The sequence below is a fragment of the Phalacrocorax aristotelis genome, chromosome 18 (genome assembly GCF_949628215.1).
Source record: "Phalacrocorax aristotelis chromosome 18, bGulAri2.1, whole genome shotgun sequence".
Lineage (NCBI taxonomy): Eukaryota > Metazoa > Chordata > Aves > Suliformes > Phalacrocoracidae > Phalacrocorax > Phalacrocorax aristotelis.
The window spans coordinates 9,944,610-9,967,222 of NC_134293.1; the positions used below are offsets into that span (position 1 = coordinate 9,944,610).

At 47.9% G+C, this 22,613-nt stretch overlaps 1 protein-coding gene across 2 annotated transcripts; it reads left to right on the plus strand.

The window, feature by feature from the left end:
- The first annotated feature begins 988 nt into the window (after positions 1-988).
- On the plus strand, positions 989-18,049 carry RCC1L (RCC1 like). Of its 2 annotated transcripts, none has more exons than XM_075112923.1 (11): positions 989-1,334; positions 2,996-3,125; positions 5,708-5,836; positions 6,724-6,790; positions 7,917-7,968; positions 9,462-9,546; positions 11,165-11,346; positions 12,796-12,880; positions 13,944-14,117; positions 15,375-15,460; positions 17,103-18,049. In XM_075112923.1, exons 1-11 carry the CDS (start codon positions 1,023-1,025, stop codon positions 17,178-17,180), a joined length of 1,380 nt encoding a protein of 459 aa, XP_074969024.1. In that variant the 5' UTR covers positions 989-1,022; the 3' UTR covers positions 17,181-18,049. The 2 variants fall into 2 exon arrangements, with proteins under 2 accessions (XP_074969024.1, XP_074969025.1); XM_075112924.1 differs by having other exon boundaries at positions 1,181-1,483.
- Positions 18,050-22,613: the final 4,564 nt, after the last annotated feature.

Sequence of the window (22,613 nt, forward strand, 5' to 3'; positions counted from 1 at the left end):
GAGGAGAGAGAAAAAATCTGGAGAAAGGACAGGGAACTGCTCGAGCAAGTCCAGCAGAGAGCTACCAAGATGATCAGTGGGCTGGAGCATCTCCCTTATGAGAAAGGCTGAGAGACCTGGGTTTGTTCAGTCTGGAGAAGAGAAGGCTGAGGGGGGAATCTCATCAAACCTATAAATATTGAAAGGGTGGGTGTCAGGAGGATGGGGCTGGACTCTTCTCAGTGGTGCCCAACGCCAGGCCAAGGGGCCACGGGCACAAGCTGGGACACGGGAAGTTCCACCTGAACATGAGGACAAACCCCTTCCCTGTGCGGGTGCCAGAGCAGGGGCACAGGCTGCCCAGAGAGGGCTGTGGGGTCCCTTCCCTGGAGACATTCACCCCCCGCCTGGACGCGGCCCTGTGCCCCTGCTCTGGGTGTGCCTGCTCAAGCAGGGGGTGGGACGGGATGAGCTCCAGAGGGCCCTTCCAACCCCTGCCATTCTGGGATTCTGTGATTTTGTGATATGGTGTCTGCTGGGTGGGGTGGGAGCCGTGAGGCAGCTCCACCACCACCATGCTGCGTGGGTTCAGGTTCAGGTTTGGGAAGTAGGTCTGGGTCTAGGTTTGGGCCTGGGTTTGGATTTGGGTCTACATTTGTGTCTAGTTCTGGATCTAGTTCTGGGTAGGGGACTAGGTTTTGGTCTAGGTCTGGGTTGGGTCTAGTTCTGGGTCTGGGACTAGTTTTGAGTATGGGTTTGGGTTAGGGTCTGGGTCTATTTTTGGGTGAAGGACTAGGCTTGGGCCTGGGTTTGGGTCTGGGCCTGAATGTAGGTTTGTGTCGTGGTCTCGGTGTTGGTTTATATTTAGACCTAGGTCCGAGTCCGCGAGAGGTGGGACCCACTCCCGCCGTTGGGCGGCGTAACCCCTTTAAGACGATCCCGTCACGCGCTCCAGCCGACCGGCCGGCCTTTCGCGCAGCACGTGACGGCGGTGCCGCGGCCTGGCGCACGCGCACGGGGTCGGCAGGCGGGAGGCCGCCAAGATGGCGGCGGCAGCAGCCGGGGCCGGGCGGGGAGCGCTGAGGGGGCCGCTGGGGACGCCGCCGCCCGTCCTCCGCAGGGGCCTGGCCACGCCGACGGGCCCGCGGAGCGTCCGCCAGCTGAGGGAGGCCGAGGAGGCCGCCCCCATCTTCCAGTACGCGGGGAAGTCGGCCAGGCGGAAGGACCGCGTCTTCGTCTGGGGCTTCTGCTACTCGGGCGCCCTGGGCGTCCCCAGCTTCGTGAGGCCGGACGCGGGCTGGAAGAAGCCGCGGCGGATCCAACCCACGCCCTACCGGCTGGAGACGGCGGAGAAGGTGGGCCGGGGTCGGCGGCCGGTGCGTGCTGGGGGCAGCGGTAGCCTGCCTTCCCCAACGCCTCCGCCTACCCACACACGCCTCCGCCTGCTCACGCACCTCTGAAAGCGGCTCTGAAAGGCTAACTAACCTGATTCAGAGACTTTGAGGTGATTGAGGAATAGTGTGGCCAGCAGGAGCCGGGCAGGGATGGGGCCCCTGTGCTCGGCCCTGGGGAGGCCCCACCTCGAATGCTGGGCTCAGGTTTGGGCCCCTCGGGACAAGAAGGCCCTGGAGGGGCTGGAGCGTGTCCAGAGAAGGGCAGCGGGGCTGGGGCAGGGTCTGGAGCACAAGTGTGCTGGGGGGCGGCTGAGGGGGCTGGGGGGGTTTAGCCTGGAGAAGAGGGGGCTGAGGGGAGCCCTTCTCGCTCTCTGCAGCTGCCTGAGAGGGGCTGGAGTGAGGGGGGGGTCGGTCTGTGCTCCCAGATAACAAGCATAGGATGAGAGGAAACGGACTCAAGCTGTGTCGGGAGGTTTAGGCTGGATATTAGGAGAAACGTCTTTACTGCAAGAGTGGTCAGGCATTGGAAGAGGCTGCCCAGAGAGGTGGTGGAGTCACCAACCCTGGAGGTGTTCAAAAAAGGTGTAGACATGGCACTTCAGGGCATGGTTTAGGAGGCTGGGGGGGTGTTGGTTTGATGGTTGTACTTGACCTTGGAGGTCTTTTCCAACCTTAATAGTTCTATGATCCGTTTTTGTAATTGATAGCGTTATTCATCAGGATGAATTTTGGCATAACTACAGTAGCATACTGTATATATGTATGTATATATAGAATGCGTATATATTCTACATAAAATGTATATCTATAATCTTTTGTCAGAGCCATAAGGGACCAAGAGAGTGAAAAACATTTATCAGAGAGGTAGGGCCTTGTTTTCAGTTCCTTTCCTGGCTACTTTCAGCTTCATCAAGAAAAAATGAAACAGGAAGTTCCGCCTAAACATGAGACAAAAACTTTTCTACTGTGCGGGTGCCAGAGCAGGGGCACAGGCTGCCCAGGGAGGCTGTGGGGTCCCTTCCCTGGAGACATTCACACCCCGCCTGGACGCGGCCCTGTGCCCCTGCTCTGGGTGTGCCTGCTCAAGCGGAGGTGGGATGGGATGAGCTCCAGAGGGCCCTTCCAACCCCTATGATTTTGTGAGTCTGCTAAATTGGAAGCTTGTATTGAAAGTCATGTTACTTTTCTATGTGTTTCAAACATCATGCTCTGCTGTCCAGCTCAAAGAAGGTCAGAGCTGTTTTACTGGGCTTTTTTTTTTTTTGGCAAAAGAAGTAAAGCAGGAGAATGTTAGTCTCTTAATATTTCTTTGTGGTTTTTTTTTTTCTTCATGTACTCCTGATGCAGGTCAGCATATAGGTCTTCCGGTTGTCTTTGAATCAGTCCAAAATAATACAAAAAAGTAGTAGCATGCAAACAAAAACAAAACTCTAGAGTGGTAATGTTAGGCTTGCGTTTATACCCTTGTGCTTATCACTGTAGAGCGTTTCTGCAGTTTTGTGAAGACTGCATGTACTGTGAATTTGGATATGGATAATGAAGGAGGAATGTTGATCAACAAATAGCATGGGGTAAAACTTGTTTTTCTGTGCCATAGTTTGTAACTTTGTTTCTCTTCAAAGATATCCTCTGCTGCCTGTGGTTATGGATTCACGCTGCTGTCCTCTAAGACCACGGACATCACCAAAGTGTGGGGCATGGGGCTGAACAAGGATTCCCAGCTTGGATTTCAGAGAAGCATAAGAGATCGAAGTAAGGATTGAGGTGGTGTAAGGGCTTACAGGGCAGCACTACAGGATACATGTGATGTGGGAAACTTCAGGTTAGAAGGCATAAAAAATGTCCAGAAGGCTTTGATGCAGAGGCTATGCCTTTTTAAAAATTTTTCTTTCTTTTTAAAAATAGGTTTTTTTAAGAACTTGGCTATGTTTTTGCACTTGGCTATGTTTTTGCATGGTTTGTAACTGATCAAGGTATGCATTTGTTCTGTGCAGTGCGCTTACGTTCTTGCCTGGATGTAATTAAAAACTGAGTAACTTCATTCTTAATAAATGTGTGTGTGTTGGTTAAGGTGTTGCTTTCAATCTCTGTGGTTTGATAGTAGACGATGTAGTGGGCTAGTTAATGAAATTATTTTGGCAAGGTGATTTGCTCACATCTGTTGCCTTTGCATCTATAAACTAATTTCCTTTCCCACAAGAGATCTTTTTATACAGTCAGTGGAATTTTGTGTGAGGCTGTAAGAGTGTTTTATTTTAATACCAAATTACAATTTGAAAGAAAAACATGGTATTTGGTCATTCTATTTTATACCAGGCTCTCAAATGCATTTATGATTTCTGTGCAGAACATTGCCACCTTCCACCTAAAACAGATATGAAAAACACAGACTTACTTCCCTGGCTGTCTCTTAACTGTTTGGAAACATTGTTCCGTGTTAAAAGCAGCTTTTCCTCTTTATAGTGTATAAGAGCATAATCCATTAAGGTATGGTGCATCTGATGTGGGCAAAAGATTAAACTTTGTGGAGAAGCAAAAGAAAATTGCTGCTACTGCGCAGAATGCTGGAGTTTACAGTGGTGCTGCTGTTGGGCACAGTTCCTAGCATACTGTGTAGATTTCCAAGAGTGTGCGTACGCAGTGAGTATGTGTGCTTAAACAGCAGCTACAAAATCAAGGGACCGTGGAAGCTTCCACTCGCTTCTGCTTTTAAAAGTTTCAGCTCTTACTCTCTGTTCCGTAACTGTTGATGTCTCAGGAGTGTCCTGTCATTTTCTTGTTTTTCATCTGACCCACAGATTATTTTTGCCAGAGAATCCATAAGTAGGTTATGCAGTTCAGGCCCTTCTAAGCAAGGGAGCATTCAGTGTTCAATAGGATCTGTTGAAAGTGGTGTGCAGATCAGTGGGTCTGTTGCTGCTCCACATCTAACTTCCCACAGAGAAGCTTCCTGTTGGACATGCTGCTTGTTACTCAGTTTTACAAACTTACTTTGGTACATGCTACTTCTAACACTGTGTCCCTGTAGATGGTTTGTTTCCAGGGGAATTTACAACCTTCTGACTTTGAGATGGTTGTTTTTCATACTCTAACTTGAGCTGTTTCTAAGCTAAACTCCTAATAACTCACTCTTGCCCTCCCCTGCCTCAGCCATCTTGTCTTTTCTCTAAAATCCCTCAGATATCAGTGGTGATATTGAGTTCATTACCACAGATCCCAGGAGCTTGTGACTCTGCTGGAAGGAAGAGGCGGAGGGGAGGGAAGGAGAGGGAGAGAGGAAAAGGTTTTATGCTTTGTGACTTCTATGTCTCTCCTAGATGGATACAACCTCACTGCCTTTCTGTCCCTGTTATATTGCAAGGCAGGCTCCAGCCATTTGCAAGCGGGAATGTGATGCCTGTCCTCAAGTTCCATGAAGTAGTGTCTTAGTCTAAAAGGGTCTGCGTAGATTTTCTGGGGTTTGTTTGGTTTTGGGGTTGTTTTTTTTTTTTTCCAATTGAAGGCAGTGAGAACTAGTTAAAGCACTGCTCCACGTGAGCAGAGTACTGCTTTGGGTCCCTTGGGATTTGATTTCACTTGTTACAGTGGCTTTCTTTGATATCAAAGCTTTTTATCTTCCCTTAACCTTTTCCCTAGTACTGATTTATGTTTTTCTGTTCTTTTTTTTTCCCCCGTCTTTCCCAGTTGACTGTAACTGATCACATATTTTTCAAGTTACTAAATCTTCTTTTTCTAGTAAAGCTTGTGATTTTTTTTCATAAACCTTAGATCATATATCCCCTATGGAGCCATGCTAGCTAGTGTTTCTTGCCTTCCTTTTTTTCTGAAAAGACCTTTAATCTACTGTTCTTTAAATATGAAGCCCAAAGACATTTTTGTTCACCTTTTGTGCTGTCTTTTTGTGATTGCTGCTATTGTACCTTGTTTGCAGTATACCCGGTTGCACAGAGTACTTAGTTTGTGCTTAGCGTTAAGCTCACTGGTAATCCAACCTTATTCACCAAAGTGGTTGAACATGTGGCTCAGTAAAAGGCTGAAAGGCTCCATTTTGCAGTTCTGGCCACCTAAAGCCTTAATGACGTTCAGCTTCTAGGTATGGTGGGTTTTTGATTAGGCAGTGGTTGTTGGCCTCAACCATTCCTATGGCTTTTTAACTTCCCCTCCAATGAATCCCAGTCAACCTTTTACTTGGGTTAGTGTCATGGCTTTCTAAAATATATCTGCTTTTGTAACAAAATGGAAGTGAGTGTGTATGTACAACAGGATTGGCAAATATGTGATGAATTTGCTTTGTGGAAGCTACTGACTTTTTAAATTTCTCTCTCTGCCTTAAGCTAAGGGCTATGAATACGTCTTGGAACCATCTCCAATTCCATTACCATTGGAGAAGCCGCAGCAAACTCGAGTCTTGCAGGTGTCCTGTGGGAGAGCACATTCCCTGATCCTGACAGACAACGAGGGAGGTATAGTATCGCTTGTGCTGGTGATGGGACGCCTGACTATGCTTTCATTAAAAGCTCTAGAAAAGATTGTCTTCTGTCCTTTAGAACTAGACCCCCAAATAGGCTGTTCTTACTATAAAGGTGATGCAGGTGGTGGTTGGCCTGTGTGGGGTTGCTACTGGGAGGGAGAGCCCTGAGCTGATAATCATGTGTTGAGCTCTGCTTGGCTCAAGCTGTACATGAGTTGGAAGCTTTTTCACTACAAATATTGCAAAATACAATTTTTTTTTTTTTAAATCTAGCCCCAGGCCTCACGTAAGTGTAGCCTATTTGTCTTGTTCAGTCAGCTGTGTTTTTGAATTCAGTTTGAGATGGCTATGCCAATACTCCTCTGTTATTTTCCTCTTGAAGCCCTAGAGTGCTACATTCATAAAAGTGATTAATTAATAGGCCTTTATACAGAAGATCCTCAGTGTGAATTGGCTCTCCACGTCTCTGGGAATTCTCTGGTGCAGTGGCTTCAGTGCTGCGCTGGGCGATCCAGTGCTGCTTATCAGTGGGTGAGCTGGTTGGCTGGTCGGTTGATTTAATGCTCCTGTGGGAGCACTGGTCTCTTTGAGTCTCCTTGGCAACGGCAGGATGAACTAGGCAATTACTGAAAAACAGCCAACAGGCTCCAGGTACTGCTACTGTGCCTACAACAATATTGCCAGGATATTGTTGACTAAAATGGATTCAGTCACTTGAATTTAAGTGAACTTCGGTTTGAAGAAAGCTTATGTCAATTTTTATGGTACTGTGTTCCACCTTTCGTACTGAGGACCGCGTGAAAATATTTTGTACCGGAAAAGAAGCTTTCAGGGGAATGGACAATAATAAAACTAGTGCATTTTATCATTGCTTTTCAGTTTTTACCATGGGGAACAATTCTTATGGACAGTGTGGCCGGAAGGTTGTTGAAGATGAAACCTACAGGTGAGAATCCAAAGATCCTGAACTTCGTTAAGGTTAAAAACATAATTTCATGAAAACCCTACAGAAAAGCCTGGAGGTGGGCAAAATCTGGTAGTACAAGGATGCCATTTAAGACTAAGGAGTCTGGGAACAGGCTTTTTTGCTGCAGATATGATATAGATGGCCTGGCTTTAAACCCAGGCTGGGCACGAGCACTCTTCTGACCACATTCACAAAAGACAGAAGGATGTCAGCGTGTGACGGTGTTTGCAGGGCATAGTGTGAAAACCCAACATTTGTAAAGTGCTTGAGGTAATTGGCATTAGTAGTTGGTCTTTCTCCCCTTAGCTTCTCAGAGTGCAAGTGCTATTTCTGAGGGTGTTAGAAATGCCATTTAATAATGAAAGAGGCGTCCTTTTGTTGAATCTATTTGCTGTAACTGCCATTGAATCTGTAGTGCTTTTCCTTTATGGGGTTTTTGTGGGCCACACCAAAGCATATTCTCAAAATGCTCTCTAAGATGGTAGCAATGGAAGTGGATAGTGGGAATATGCTGAAAGTTACTAATTTCCTGGCAGGGCCTTGAAGAGATCTTGCTGATTGCTCTCTGTGATCCACAACACTTGGCCTGTAGAGTTTAAGATGATAGCGGTAATTTAGCTAGCTTTTTTTGGCCTTGATACTGGAAGTTCGTCATTTGATTGTTCAGAATTTCTGTTTTTGTGAAAGAATGAAATGGGTGTGAATGCTACACTGCTCTGGGATTCCAATCTGGTTAATCTCTAGTGAAGTGTAGCGTTTATGTAGGTGCTGCAGTATTATCTAGTGCCTGTGCTCATTCCAGACTAGGGAACGTATTTGAGGATTGCTCCCACACCCAATTCCCATGAGAGGTTATATTTAAAAAGTGATAGTTCTTAACTTCTCAAATAAAAGAAGCAAAATTACCTTCCTTCTTTGTGCAGTAATTTTATGATGGAACTATGCTCTTTGAATATATAAGAGAACATGTGAAAGAATCTCTTTTCTTGGAATAACAAAGTGGCTTTCAGTAAAGGCAGGTCTACCTTCACGTTTTCCAGTTGCAGTCCTCTGAAATCTTTTGTGTTGCCTTTTCTCTTCTCGGTTGTTTTTTGGTGGTATCCAGTGACAGTCATCTAATACATCAGCTGAATGAGTTTGACAGCAGAGTTGTCCAGGTAAGAGGATCTTCTGAACCGAATTCTGAAGGTGAATTGAAAACTGGGTGAAGAGCTGAGCTCAGAGGGTGGCGTCTCCCTCCTTGGAGATATTCAAAAGCCATCTGGATGTCGTCCTGGACAACTGCCTGTAGGTGTCCCTGCGTGAGTGGAGGGGTTCGACCAGATGTTTTTCTGAGGTTCCTTCCAACCTCAACCAGTCTGTGATTCTGTAATGAAATAAAAAAATCATTATGCAAATCATTCAGTTGAAGCTCTTTAAAATGATGAGGTGATCTACTATATGGTTGCTTATAAAAAGCACAAGGTGGCATTTTGCTCCATGCCTGTGCAGAGCAGTTGCAACTGGCAGTGCAGGGTCTGAACTTACTGAAGTATTTGATTGGAACGACAATGCAGTGTTTGCTTGGTTCACTTCTAGGTAACACCTGCATGGCAGGGAAGTTGTTTTGATGCCTCATTTCTTCCTGTTCGGATTTCTTGCTCTTGTTTCCCTTTGGCACTTTTATATCAATTGAACTGTTTTATTTTGAATTTTGTCTTCCTCATTTCAATAGTGAGCTGTGAGACTGTCCTCTTAGACTAGCCAGCATTTCCCTAGGGCAGGTTTCTAGGAGAGCAAGGGATCACAGGGCAGCATAAATGCCACGGAGTGTGCACATGGCTGCAGTATTTCCAGGCACAGGAGCAGTCCCTAGTACGTCTGTGCCACTGTAGTGGTACTGTGTGGCCAAACATTGCTCTTGTTCCATGCAGCATCCTAGAAAGCAAGGGTCACTTACTTAGGTCCATGTGATGAATGCGCTGTGGTACATCCGAACGATGTTTTGAATTAGGCTTGTGAACTTCTATTTGGATTTTTCGTTATTTTGCTTTTCAAGTGGGTTGAATAATTGGTATCTGTTTGTACTTTGATGACAGCAGTTATGTGCTTAATATTCTTGGTAGTCAACCTCTTCACTTGTGGATCAAATCCCTTTAGTCTTCGGCTAATCTTCAGTGCCTGCTTTTGAAGATCTTGGCTTTAATTCATGCCAAGCCTGTGGCAGACATGATTGCTAGTTCAACATAAATGTCAATTTGAGAACAGATGTGTTCCTAGAGCACTTACATGGCAAGGAATCAATAGCAGTTTGTGGAGCCATGTGGTAGCACTCTGGGAAGGGAGATCTCATATTTACTGTTTGCTGTTTTATTGTGTTGCACTGCTGAATTGAGCTCTCTGTTAACTAGGCCTTGGTTTGGATCTCGGAAGAAATCCACTGCAGCGTCACTTTCCACAAAGAAAATTCTGCTGTTTTCTGTGCTGTATCACACTGTTCTTAGCTTTTTCCTGTCTGTAGAGCCATTTGATCTGGAGAGAAAGGTCAAAATCTGAGCTGATGGGCATTGTAGGGTTTGATTGCTCAATTTGTCTGCCAGTAATGCTTCATTAAATCAGTTCTGAACACTTGACCTTTCCTGACCGGCTCTGACTTTCTGTTTGCTTGCAGGTTGTGTGTGGGCAGGACCACAGTCTGTTTAGAACCAAGAAGGGTACGCTCTACGCGTGCGGATGGGGAGCTGATGGGCAAACAGGTAGGAGCTCAGCTAAGCTTGCACTTCAGTGAATTGATGACTTGTCATGGTATTAGCTGGGATAGAGTTAATTTTCTTCACTGCAGCTGGCCTAGTGCTATGCTTTGGACTTAGTATGAAACCAATGTTGATAACACACTGATGCTTTCGTTGTTGCTGGGTAGCGCTTGTACTAGTCAAGGACATTTTTAGCTTCCCATGCTTTGCTGGGGGCACAAGAGGCCGGGAGGGGAGAGGGCACAGCTAAGAGAGCAGATTCAAACTGGCCAAAGGGATATTCCATATCATGTGACGTCATGCCCAGTGTATTAACTGGGGGGAGCCGGCTGTGGCGGGAGCAATTGCAGCTTGGAGACCAACAGTGTCAGTTGGCGGGTGGTGAGTGGTTGTATCACTTGTGTGGATTTTTGTTTTTTCTTCCTCCCAAGTGTTCATCTCTCTCTTCCTCTCTCTCATTATTTTCTTTTTCATTGTATTATTATTATTATTACTGTTTTATTTTAGTTATTAAACTGTTCTTACCTCAACTGCAAGTTTTCTTACTTTGGCCCTTCTGATTCTCTCCCCCATCCCATGGGTGGAGGGAGTGAGTGAGCAGCTGTGTGGTATTTAGTTGCTGACTGGGGCTAAACCACAGCATGACTATAGCAAGCTGTCCTAATTCAGAGCTTGTGATGTATGTTTGTCTTGCATGTGTGGACAGAAAGGGGCCGGTGTATTTCTGGCTGTGTGCAGATGTTGTCATCATGTTCTCTGTGTGCAACCAAACTAAGATAAACCAGTTCATTTTTAGAGGTGCTTTAGGTGCCATGCTGGGCAATCCAAGCATGCAGTCTGAGGAGAACACGTCTGCAGCTTGAAGTTTGTGAGGGTATGTGGAAGTGTCATGGGAAGGTTCTGTGCGGGTTTTGCTTCCCGATTCTCAGTTCAGGGTCTGTTTTGCTTCTTGCTCATTTTGAACTGCCAGAGACCTTTGGCAGCTACTGCTGTCTTAGCATGGGATCTTTGGCCAGGCCCTTGTCCTGGTGACTTTTGCTGTCAGAGGACTTTCAGTCCTTCCTACTGTTCAGTTCTTCCATTCCTGAAGCTGGGTTCTGCCTGTGGTTCTCCTGAGTGGATGAACTGTAGCTCTTCTTGTTTGTCATCTACATCCTGGCCTCTTGTCCAGACAGCTCTTTCTCATGTAACGTGCGTGCTTCCTAGCCTCTTTTGCCTCTTCACTTGCTGTTGTCTAAACTGATTGCAGTGTGTTGTCACTCCTGGCTCTCCTTGCAGAAGGCAGGGTGCAGCTGGTTTGTGAAACTTCACCTCTGGGATGGCTGCCTGGAGTTACTGCTCTCTCAAACACTTTAGTCCATGTAGACAAGAGAGATGAGGACCTAGACTGTTTTCCAGATGTGATTGTATAAAGTTGTTTGGTGCTCTAGAGGGGTAGCTTTGGCTAGTAGAACTGGTATTTGTGGCTGCATGTCCATTGAAGCTGGTAGTTGAGAGATAGACAGAAGGATTTCTTTTGGAAGGAGGGCGATTGAGTTATAACATGACAAAATGGTCCTATGTAGGCATGAGAAGTGTGTCTGGAAAAAAATTCCTCATCGCTCTACTTTTTTCCTTTCAGGTCTTGGACACTACAACATCACCAGCGTTCCTACCAAGCTACATGGTGACATTGCTGGAGTAAACATTATCCAGGTCTCTTCCTATGGAGACTGTTGTCTGGCTGTTTCAGATGAAGGAGACGTCTTTGGTTGGGGAAATTCAGAATACTTGCAGTTGGCCTCTGTCACAGAAACAACACAGGTCAGTTGGCCTGGGGGCGTGTTTTCACATGTTTCTGTTGACCTGCACATAGCATTAAAAATTACACACTTCTGTCTGCTCTGGGTTCTTTTGACAGCAGTATAAGTCAATATAAACTAACACTACTAGCAGGCTGGTTTTACCTATGCTTACAAAACCAGCCTGTCTGAAATGGCTGTATAGCTTTAGGGCAGTACATTTCCCAGCTATTGATAGGCAAAGGCTTTGGTCACCTCACCCCAGTTTGTTAGTCTGTTGTAAAGGAAGAGTGCACCCCATGCTCTCTTTTCCCCATCCCATGGACTTTGCATTAAACTGAGATCCAGCTTCAGTGCCTGTGCTGGTTCCAGGACAGGAATTAGTCTCTTTGCTGGCTAATTTAGTATTCCGAGTGGTCCTGCCTTGAGCATGGTGCTGGTCCAGATGACCCTCGGAAGACCCCTGTGTTGGTGAATTTTTCATGAACAACCTTAGTAGGTTTATAGCTGAGTCCTGAACAAATCCCAGTGTCTCACAGATAAAAGTTTTTTGAAGCAAATTTATGTGGGGTAAAAATACAGTGCTGACTTGCCACTAAGCACTGTAGTACTGAGGTAATTAGGCAGATGGCCTCCTCTTACAGTTAGTGTAGGAAATGGAGTCAGGGAATTAATACTCAGGCTATTCTTGGCAGGAGGCTAAGAGCAGACAGTTGCATTAGTGTGGCTTTAGTGAAATCTGTACCTTTTGTTTCCCATGCCTCTCCTGATGTATCCTTTTAATGTAGGGCTAATTACAGAGACCCGTAAGGCCTGAAGACAGTGACCAGGTTAAGTAGCGTAGTAGTTTCCTGGCTGGGTGCTCGATGGAGGCTGGAGGGGTCTGAAATGGACGAGTGGCATGTTTGCCAAAGCGGGAGTTTTAGGTACAGGATAGATAAAGTCCAAACTGTGGAACGGCAGAGCTGGATATTATCTGGAAATCTGAGGTCACTGGTTACATGTGTCAAGCCCTGTAGGTTTCTGGTGTATTGAACTGTACCAAATAAGAGTGATTTTCTTTGAGTGATTTTTTCCCTAGTATGTACAAAAAAGCCACCCCAGACCAAATTTTAATGATCTTGTCCATTGTGAAAACTTGCCGTTGTGCTCACCTACTGGCCTTCCCATTGTGTCTAACTTACAGAGCCAGGGATATAAGCAGACATTAAGCATTCCCAGCTTTATTGCCATGCATGTAAGCTTTTCAGTGGGTAACTTTTCCCACTTTGTCTCCGCGTTCAGCCTCAATGAATTTCATGTAGCTTTTTTTAATCTTGGGACTGGCATTCGTTCCGTTATTCAGGCAATAAAGGCTGTCTGTATCAGAAATTCAGTGTATGTAAGCTCTAACCAGAAATAGAGGACAAGTTAAAAATGTGTGTCCAGTTTATTACTTTGTCTCTAATGACTCTCTTGCAACCTCATACAGGTCAATGTTCCCAGACATTTGCCGTTCAAGATTGGGAAGATAAAGGAGGCTGCATGTGGAGGGACTGGCAATGTTGTGCTAACAGGTGAGATTGCTTTTCCAATCATCCTCTTTAGTGCAAGGCTGTGCAGTAGGTGGTTTGTAACATGATGGAGCATCTTGTTCACTGGAAAGAGGGAAGTACTGTTTGTTAGGAGGAGAGCTGGGAAACTGAGAAGCCTGTGATTTCAGAATGTACTACGGGAGTTCTTTGCACTAGCTGCAGAGCATTGCTGCCAGTGTGTGCTGTTGAGAGCACTTATGCTAACTGTAACAAGGGCATGGCCTCTGCTTGCTGTTCCGATCCCTTGTTTGTTGATGACACAGGCCATGTGTGGCCTATGATGAAGATGGATATAGGGAGGAACACTTGAGAGAAAGAGCAGCCCTTCAGACTCATTATAAATCTGACAATGCAAATAAATCTTGATAAACTAGGCTGGAAATTAGAGAGTTCTGAGAACAGCGAAACTCTGCAACAGGCTTCTTAGCGAATGCTGCTTTGGACTGCCAGCAGCCAGGGAAGCACAGCTTGAAAGTCACGGAATAAAGGAGTGAGGGGAAGGATTGTGCTAGTTTTATGAGGGATCGTCTCAAGGAAGGCATTCGTGTACCTGGTTGTAGTTGCTGTGATGACGAGACATTTGAGATTGTAGCGTGAAGGGAGCAGCGGTAGCAGGCATAGCAACTTACTCTGTCTTATGCTGTCCAACTGCTGCCTTTCCCAGGCACCCAACTTAAGGCAGAATGCCAGGCAGAGCAACTAGCCTACCACTGGTTTGGCCATGCCTCAAAGCAAAAAGCGGTGGTAATAAAACTGACTGACTGGGGCAGAGGATGAATGTAAGCTGAAGTAGTTTATCCAGCCCACACTGGCATGTTTTCCCCGTGAAGGTTTTGCCTGTGAAGATTGATCTGCTTGCACACCTTAGGAAAAAATCAAGGCATTTGAATGGGGATGCATTGTTTGCTACTTTTCAATAATCAAAAGGTGCTAGACTGCTCTGGGAGAACGGCAAATATCCTTTGGGATCTGATTAACTTGGGATCATGGCATGAATTTCACAAGCACAGGCTTTCTTACAGAATGTGTTCTTATTGTATTACAGAAGAAGGAAATGTTTTTGTCTGGGGATATGGAATTCTTGGGAAAGGCCCAAGCATAATAGAGACAGCAGTGCCAGAGATGATCCCACCCAGCCTTTTTGGCTGGTCAGTCTTCAATCCGGATGTCCGTGTTGCTCATGTTCGCTGTGGACTCAGCCAGTTTGCGGCACTTACAAGTAAGTTTCTAGTCCTACTGTCACAGAGAAGTCATGTGGGCAGTCAGGAAAAAAAAACCAAACCAAAAAAGTGCCCATCTTTCTTTAAACTTAAAGCATGCTGGAATGCAACAGGAGGGGCGGACAGCGTATTTATAGGCATCAGCACGGTTTCTAACATAAGTACTGCACTAACTTAGGCTTTAATTAAGAAAGTGTTATTCTCCTAAAGCAAACAAAAATCCTCTCAAACAGGAAACCTGGGAAAGGTTTTTTTTCATGTCCTTGTACAGAATAAGTCAGTCAGTTGCACTTTAGAAGCAGCAGGAATTTGTGATAAATGAATAAACTCAAACTGAGTCTAAATTGGAGCTAGATGTCAGGGTTTCTTGGCCTTTCTAATGAATTCAGTTAGCAATCTGAGGTAGGAAGACCTACACATTTAACATGCAAAGGGTATGATACTCTGGTATGTACACCCTGTACTTGATACCAAGCCTTTAAAAGGAAGTTTTGAATTTGAAAGTCACTTAAACATGGGCAGCAGAGGGCAGCAGCACAGAAAACCCACATACTTGGTAGCAAAATTAAGAGCTTACTAAGAAAAGTGTCAGGTGCCAATGTGCTCCATCCTTCCTGGGGCGGTGGTATGCGTGATGCTATCAGTCAGGTTTCTCCCCTGGTGTTCAGGAAGCGTTAGAAACTGTGTTCCAATTAAATTGTACTTACATTATAGATCATGTTTTGGTCGCCTCTGCTGTGGGGCTGATCTAAACACTTCTAAAATCTACATATTTTGCTGAGGGGCTTAAAACTGTTCAGCTCTGTTGGACAAAGTTTTTTTCTTTTTCCCCAGTTGTGATTAGAAGGTCACTTCTGTCAGGGGGCTGAATGACCAGTCCCCAGGTGATGGCATTTGCAGTGCTGATAGCTGATGTGGGTCAGCTGTAATTGTCTGACTTCCACCACAAATGATTCCCTGGAATCTCTTCTGCTGCACTCTTTCTTCAGATAAAATTCCAAAGCAAGAGGTGTAAGAGGGGGACGCAAAGGCTTGTGCCCAGAACTTGCTGCTTGTCCTGCTCGTTGGGCATCATTTTCCCCAAGCACAAGTACATTTATTACACTTGGAACTAAAGTCTATGGCTTTCATACTGCATGTATAACCCTTTATACTTCCAGAAGCACTGTAGCCACACTTGCCAGCATCACAAATAGAATTCTTCCTTTTCAATAACTAAGCCGTATTTTTTAATTCTTTTTCTTTTTCCTGTATAGACAGAGGAGAACTGTTTGTATGGGGCAAGAATCTAAGAGGGTGTCTGGGAATTGGAAGAATGGAAGACCAGTATTTCCCATGGAGGGTAAGGATGGTAGTATTAAGGCCAAGAGTATATTCTTTAGCTAGTCTTTGTTATTCCGAGGGCAGGAAACATCATATGCTGCGTAGTTTTGTTGAGTAATTTTGTAAGAAGCGGAAGCCTAAGATGTCTGTAGAACTGCTTTGTTTTCCAGAGATCCTTGCCTAGCCTGCTTAGGGAAGGAGGTATTCAGTAAACCTTTTGAGTCTTCTGGTTCTGCTATTTCAGTAGAGATTTCAGATCCCAAAGTAAACCCTGATGCTGTGCCATCGCTTCTGAACAGTTCTTACCTTCCTCCTGTTCAGTCTTCTACCTGCTACCCCTTACTGCCTCTTCCCTTCTAACCCACACTTCACTTTTGTATGTGCTGCAAAGAAAACCACCAGTATTGGTCATCTGTGACCCAAAGGACTTGCATTACATGTCTAAATTGGGTGAACATTTTTGTTGCAGTGGTCAGACTGTAGTGGCAGCAGGTCCACACAGCAGTGGGCTACCTTCCCCTGCGCCTCTTCCAAGTCAAGCAGCTCTGGTGGTGGGTCACTGGACTGTCTGTGTAGTTACAGTAGAATATCCTTAGCCACCAAACTGTTTTCATAGCTGTTCTGCAACGCTTCCAGTTCCACTCCCTTCTCTCAGATGGCTCTGAGAGCCAGACTCTGGGTGTAGAAGAGTCTTTGGCTCTGGAGTTCAGCCCTCAGCCTAACAGATGTTCCCAGTCTCCATGAAGGCCAAGTAGGAGAGGAGGGAGGCAATCAGTTGGACCACCCTGGAGTCCTTTTCCATGTGTCTGAACTTGCAGTAGATGTGTTTCTTTGGCATGCTTTCTCCTCCTTTTAAAAAAATGAACAAAAAAGACCAACTCTGGAGCATTTGCCTGAAATCACACTGCTGTGGCTGAGCAGAGTCTCTGAATTCACCAAGCGTGGCATGTCCACATTTCCCTAAGTGTGGACACAGGATTATTCTCTCTCGAACAGCCAGCTCCTGTCTGGCATTGCTACAGCAGTGCACCAAAACAAGGGCAGTTACCAGGGTACTTGTCTGTGACCTGCTGCCCTAGACCTGGCCATCTCTCCTCTCCCTTAGCTCTAAGGAAGAGCTTCTACTTGTAGCCTCTGCTTTCCTTGAATTTGAAGTCAACTTTAAGTGAAAGAGCTATAAATACAGTAGTGAGTGAGCTGCATCTGCTTAGCATCAAAGCAAAAACTGCCTTAGGCTGAGCTGAGCTTTTGCCTCGTTCCAGTCCTTGCTGATGAGAGAAGAGGCAAATCCTTGTGGTGCTTGGGCAGATCGTCTTTCTGCTGCTGGGATTACTCTGTTCGGTCGTGCTGTTTCTGCTGCTGAACAGATGGGCTGAGGCTACAGTCAGTCTCCTCACTGTCTGCTAGTCAGACCTCTCTTTCTGTCCTTCCAAAGGCTTACGTGCTTCTGTGAAGGGAGAGAGGGAATATTTCACAGCTCAGTGCACAAGCATGTCTGGTGCTGAATCTTGCTTTCTCTGGGTTTTCAAGATGGCACTTCCATACATACAAGTCCCGATGAAACCAACTGGCAAGTTAAGCAGAAGGAGGATGAGAAATAGGAAATACCAGGTGCAAAGTACCAGCCTGAGAAATAATCCGCTCTTGTGTGTCTGACCCAGGTGACTGTACCCGGTGAGGTGGTGGATGTTGCCTGTGGAGTTGATCATATGGTAAGCATGGTTAAGTCTTTCACCTAGTGATATTGCTGGGCCTCAGCACTGTGTGAAGATGATGAGGGGACTTGGCGACAAGCTTCTTGGAAAGGAAGACTTATTCCGTGAAGCCAAGCAAGAAACGACCGTGAGCAGAGACATCCATAGCTGTGCCTGGGTGTGTTGCCATCTCTGCACCACTGAAACACTCTGGCCTGGCTGCAGGAGCGATGTACATTCCCTGAGGAGAGTGGACATGCAGGGAGTGCGCTGGCTGGTTCATGATGAGCTCCCACGTAGCCTGAGGCCCAGCCCACAGCTGGTGAGGCCCTCGTGTGTGTAAGGATGAAAAGCATCTTCCTCAGGGAAAACTGGCACAAGGTGAAAGCTGTAGCAAGGGACATTCATTGGATGCTTTCCTGGGCACCAGCTCTGGGGTCAGCCAAACTACCTCTCAAGGGAAAGGGTTTTTTAATAACTATTTCTTATGTGGAAGAGAAGTCATGCTGGCTGTTGGCAGTGTCCGCCACCGGCTGCGCTCTGCTTGGGCTGCTCTTCCATGCGGAAGCTGGAGGTGGCCAGTGGTTTGGAGGTAGTGGTGCGCTAGCAGGGGAAGGAGTGTTAGTGGGCAAGAGGCAGAGCCTTGTTTCTTGGTACTTTCTTAGCAGAGAAGTTGCGGTGAGTGCGTTTAGGACACAGTAGGCTGCTGGAGGTGGGGTGCAACAGCTGTGTGTACCTGTAGCAGGCACTTCCCAAATCTTATACTGAAGTATGGGAAACTGTCTCCTGTGAAATACTCCAAACATCAGGCAGAGTTGTATCATTTTTTTTTGTGTGGGGGATACTTCTACTGTGTAAATGATTTTGGCAAAAATCCAAGCTGATATGTTTTTAATAAAGTGGTAATGGAAATACTCTTGAGCTTGACTTCATATGCGGGCTGCTCCGTCTTGCACTCGGCTTTTAAACTTAAGCATTTCGGTTCACAGCGATGTGACGGGAGGCCTCTTTTGTCAGCTGCAACGCCTCTGCACCTGCAGGACTGATCTACTGTAGGCAGGCACTGTGTCCCAGGGGACACCACATACTCCCATTTTGGTTCCATTATCTGTAATTCTATATTGAATCTATGTTGCATAATTACCAAAACTTAGGGGCTAAACTCTACCTTGATGAAGTAAGTCTTGAAGGACTTTGCATAAAATATAGAAGTGAAACAAAGTACACAGAAGTAGAGAGAGGTATGTGAGTTGTTAACATTGCAGTGTAACTGGTGTTGCTGTGGTGGGTTGAGGCAGAACAAGCAGAAAGCTGCTGTTAAATTGTGGCAGACCTTCACTGCTGTGAATTCCCATTAAGCTTTAATTTATACCCTCCATCCGACTTTGGCAACTCGAGCTGCCCAAACATGTCTTGTTGGCCTCGTGGGAGCAGCTATGCCCGTTTAACACGAGGAAGCTTATTAAAGCATTGAAGCAAATGTAAAAAACAATGGTAAGAAGGGTGTTTCTAACTCCCTCGTGGTGGATGTTGCTGTTGGAGGAGGGCTGTGCAGGATGGCTGTTTAGTGCCGGGGAGCTGCAGGCTTTTAGCTGCCGATTCGCGTTCCCTGATGCCATGTGGGGCCAGGCCTTTTGGAGAGCTGGGATGAGAATTAATGCTGTCATACCTGGCTGTGTTGCAGTCTTGCTGTGCAATAAATTGCAAAATCTGTGTGTGAATTAGATGCCAGCGAGGTCTTTAGCCCTAAATAGAAGTGTTATACGGCTTAATGCAGCAGGAATGTTTGCGCTTTCATTACAGTGGCTGTGGGCATTCTCCAACACACTGCTTGATGGGACCAAGGTTAGTGGCAGAGAGCCTGTGGTCTGGTGAGTGCCAGTGCTGAACCTCGTTTGGGTTAATTGTGGTGTCGGGGGTTCACCCTGGCCAGGTGCTCACCAAGCTGCTTTGTCACTCCCCCTCCAGCAACAGGACTGGGGGAGAAAATATGGTAGAAAGCTTGTGGGTTGAGATGAGGACAGGGAGATGACTTACCAGTTACCATGATGGGCAAAGCAGACAACATGGGGAAATTAATTTATTGCCAATGAAACAGAGCAGGATAATGAATAAGAACTAATCTAAAACCACCTTTTCCCTACCCCTTGCTTCTTCTCAGGCTTAAGCTTACTCCTGACTTTTGTACATCCTCCCTTTCCTTGTTCACTGATCATCTTGGTGACTGCGTGGTTGTTTCTCTCAACTCTCGCTCCTCTCTCGCAGCGCAGCAGTTTTTACCCCTTCCTAAATAATGTTATCACAGAAGCATGACTGCCGTCACTGATGGGCTCAGCCTTGGCCAGTGGTGGGTCGTCTCAGAGCTGGGTGGAGCTGTCTCTGCCCGGCGTGGGGGCAGCTCCTGATGCCTTCTCACAGAAGCCGCCCCTGCAGTCCTGTTACCAAAACCTTGCTGCCCAATAGAGGCGGGTGTTGTTGAAGCGATTTGATCCGCAAGATCAGACCAGAGCTTGTCCAGAGCCGTTAGAGAGGCCCTGGCAGAAGTCGTTTCATTATTCGGAGCGTCTTGCACTACTTGGTAAGTTAGATATGCCCGAGAGCCCCAGGCCCACACTAACGCCCAGTGTATTGGCGTTTCTCAACGGCTTTGTCCGGGGGGTGTCACCGTGCCAAGTGGATGGCAAGAGCTGCCAGGATGGTGGCAAGTGTCGCAGTACAGTGCCCAGCCTGTCCCCAAGCAGCGATTGCTGCCCCCAGCCAGCTCCCCCCCAGTTCACATGCTGGGCACGATGCTATAGGGTATGGAATATCCCTCTGGCCAGTTGGGGTCAGCTGTCCCGGCTGTGCCCCCTCCCAGCTCCTCGTGCATCTCCAGCCTTCCTGGTTGGTAGAACAGGAGAAGCTGCAAAGTCCTTGAATCATTGTAAGCACTGCTTAGCAACAACTAAAACATCAGTGTGTTATCAACATTATTCTCATGCTAAATCCAAAACACAGCAGCATACCAGCTACTAGGAAGAAAATTAACTCTCTCCCAGCCAAAACCAGGACTGTATCCCAAACCAACCATGTCATCCTCCTGGGCCGCGAGCGGGGCCTATCTGCGCTCCATGCAGCCATCGTCTGTGGCCGAAGTAGCGATCTGAACTGCGGTGGGGTTCATTGCTCCCCTGCCTCCAGCAAGTCTTCTGGTGCAGCTGAAGTGCTGGTGGGATGTGCTGAGTTTGTGGTTGCCTGGGCTGGAGCTGCTGTTCCCAGGTTGCTCATCACACTCTGCTCTTGTACCGGCAGGATTCTGGAAGTGCAGGGGCAGCTGTGCTGGGCTAAAGCTGGGCCCCCTTTCCTCTGGCTGCTGGGGAGAGGTCTTAAGTGGCAGAACGTTACTTGGACTGATAACAGAGAACATGGTCTGCAACGCCATGTTTTCTAATTGCCAGCATCATGCTGTGAATGTTGAAATGCAGTTGGGAAGAGCTGGTAGCCCAGCTGCCCTCTGCGGCGAACGGCAGGGATAGGGGGAATGCTGGCTTTGGTGCTGGGTGGGCTAGGCTGTCCTCCTGCCCTTTAGCCCTACAATACAAATGCATCTAAAGAAATCCTCTGCTCCCTGCAAGCCTTCCCCGTGAAACACTAATTAAACCTAAAGCCATTGCAGCCCTTGCAAATGGTGGCTGCAGGAGGAGGGTGTTTGGCCACTGTCTTTGTACCTCACTGAGCTGTGAAGCCTCACGGTGCTGCCAGCCTGGCATTTGCCTGTAGAAACTGATATTTGCCTGAATGGAAACCATGCGTCCAGCCCTGTGTGGCGTGGCTGCCCGGCATGCCATCTGAAAGGGCTCCTCTGAGCCGCCTGCCTGTGCGCCGGCGGGCAGCTGGGGAGCTGCAGCCAGGGCTGCGACCCGGGGAGGGCAGGAGGGCCGTGGCAGGGCGTTGTGGGGTGACCCCTTCCCGCTGCAGCTGGCGGGACTGGCCGTGCAACGCTCCGCAGCCCACGCTGCTCAGCCCCGCGGCCGGGGAGAGGCTGTGGAGGAGAAGCGGAAGGTGCACGAGCGCGCCCAGCTTTAAGCCGTGGCGTTTCATGGCGCACTGGCCCTGTGGCACCGTCCTGCCTCAGCTTGCCCAGCCGGTCAGGGACGGGGCGTCCTTGGAGGCCTTTCCCTCAGCAGCCGCAGGTTTGCTAAATGAGAGTTGGGCGACAAGTGCCTTTGCCAGGGAGAGCGGTGCCGGGAGCTGCTGCGCTGGCAGCAGTCTCCCAAGTATCGGCACAGGTGAGCTGAATTCACAGTTGTCTCCTGGGATTTCGGTTTGTGGGGGTTTTTTTTAGGGCTTTTTTTGCATTATTATTCTTACATTTATTGTTATCATGTTTAATATATTCAAGTTGTTCACTATTTAATTACAGCAAATTTAGATTTGTGGGTTTTTTGTTAAATAAAGATTTAGGCGTTGGGCACCCCCCCGCGGGCAGAGCAGCCCCTGCTGTGCCACCCCTCAGCCCAGCACCAGCCTGGCCAGGGCACGGTTTTGGCATCGGAGCTCCGCTGGCGGCCAGGACCCGCAAGGAGCCGGTACTGGTGTGGCATCGCTGCGTGCACGGCTCAGCCCGCGGGAAGCCTGGGAACGGCAGCCCCTGCTGCAGAGGGGACGCTGAGGCCGGGGGCAGCCGGCACCTTCCTCGGCTCCGGCTGCCAGGACAGACGGCGCGAAGGAGCGCCCACAAAACTTGATCTTACAAACAGGTTTCCCTTTGGGGGGGGTTGGGGGGAGAGAAGGAGTGCACCCCCACTAAAGGGAGCCCTTCCAGCGATGCGTTGCTTTGACAAGCAGCCAAACAAGAGATGGGAGACTTGCCCTGCCCAATTTTTCACGTCTTTCTTGTGAGCCTGGGTGACAAACGTCCTGCTCGGCTGACCTGCTGCCCTCCTCCCCGTTCGGCTGTGGGTCCAGTTTCAAAGCAAGCGCTGGCAGACGGCTGCTGCCAGCCTGCCCGACCCCGCTGGCTGTGAGGCTGCTGGAGCCGCTGGCTCTGGTGCCCACCAGCACCGTGCTGCTCTGGGAATGGTGCTTCCCCAAGAAACCTTTTGTTACAGCTTGTGAGGGGCATGAGCCTGGCTGGGCAGGAGCCTGAGCGGCCGCAGGACAGAGCCTTCCTTCCCGGGGCCCTGGGAGCTGCTCTGGTGCTGGGCTGCTGAACACCACTTGCTTGTCTTTCATATAATGCTTTTGCCAGCTGGGCATGAGCCAGCAGTGCCCAGGGGGCCAAGGAGGCCACCAGCCCCCGGCCTTGTGTCAGCACTGGGGTGGCCAGCAGGAGCCGGGCAGGGATGGGGCCCCTGTTCTCGGCCCTGAGGAGGCCCCACCTCGAATGCTGGGCTCAGGTTTGGGCCCCTCGGGACAAGAAGGCCCTGGAGGGGCTGGAGCGTGTCCAGAGAAGGGCAGCGGGGCTGGGGCAGGGTCTGGAGCACAAGTGTGCTGGGG

Coding starts and splice junctions, on each gene's coding strand:
- RCC1L (XM_075112923.1), top strand. CDS start 1,023: ATGGCGGCGGCAGCAGCCGGGGCCGGGCGGGGAGCGCTGAGGGGGCCG. Junction 6,791..7,916: donor GTTGAAGATGAAACCTACAG/GTGAGAATCCAA, acceptor GGTGGTATCCAG/TGACAGTCATCTAATACATC. Junction 14,118..15,374: donor CCAGTTTGCGGCACTTACAA/GTAAGTTTCTAG, acceptor TTTCCTGTATAG/ACAGAGGAGAACTGTTTGTA.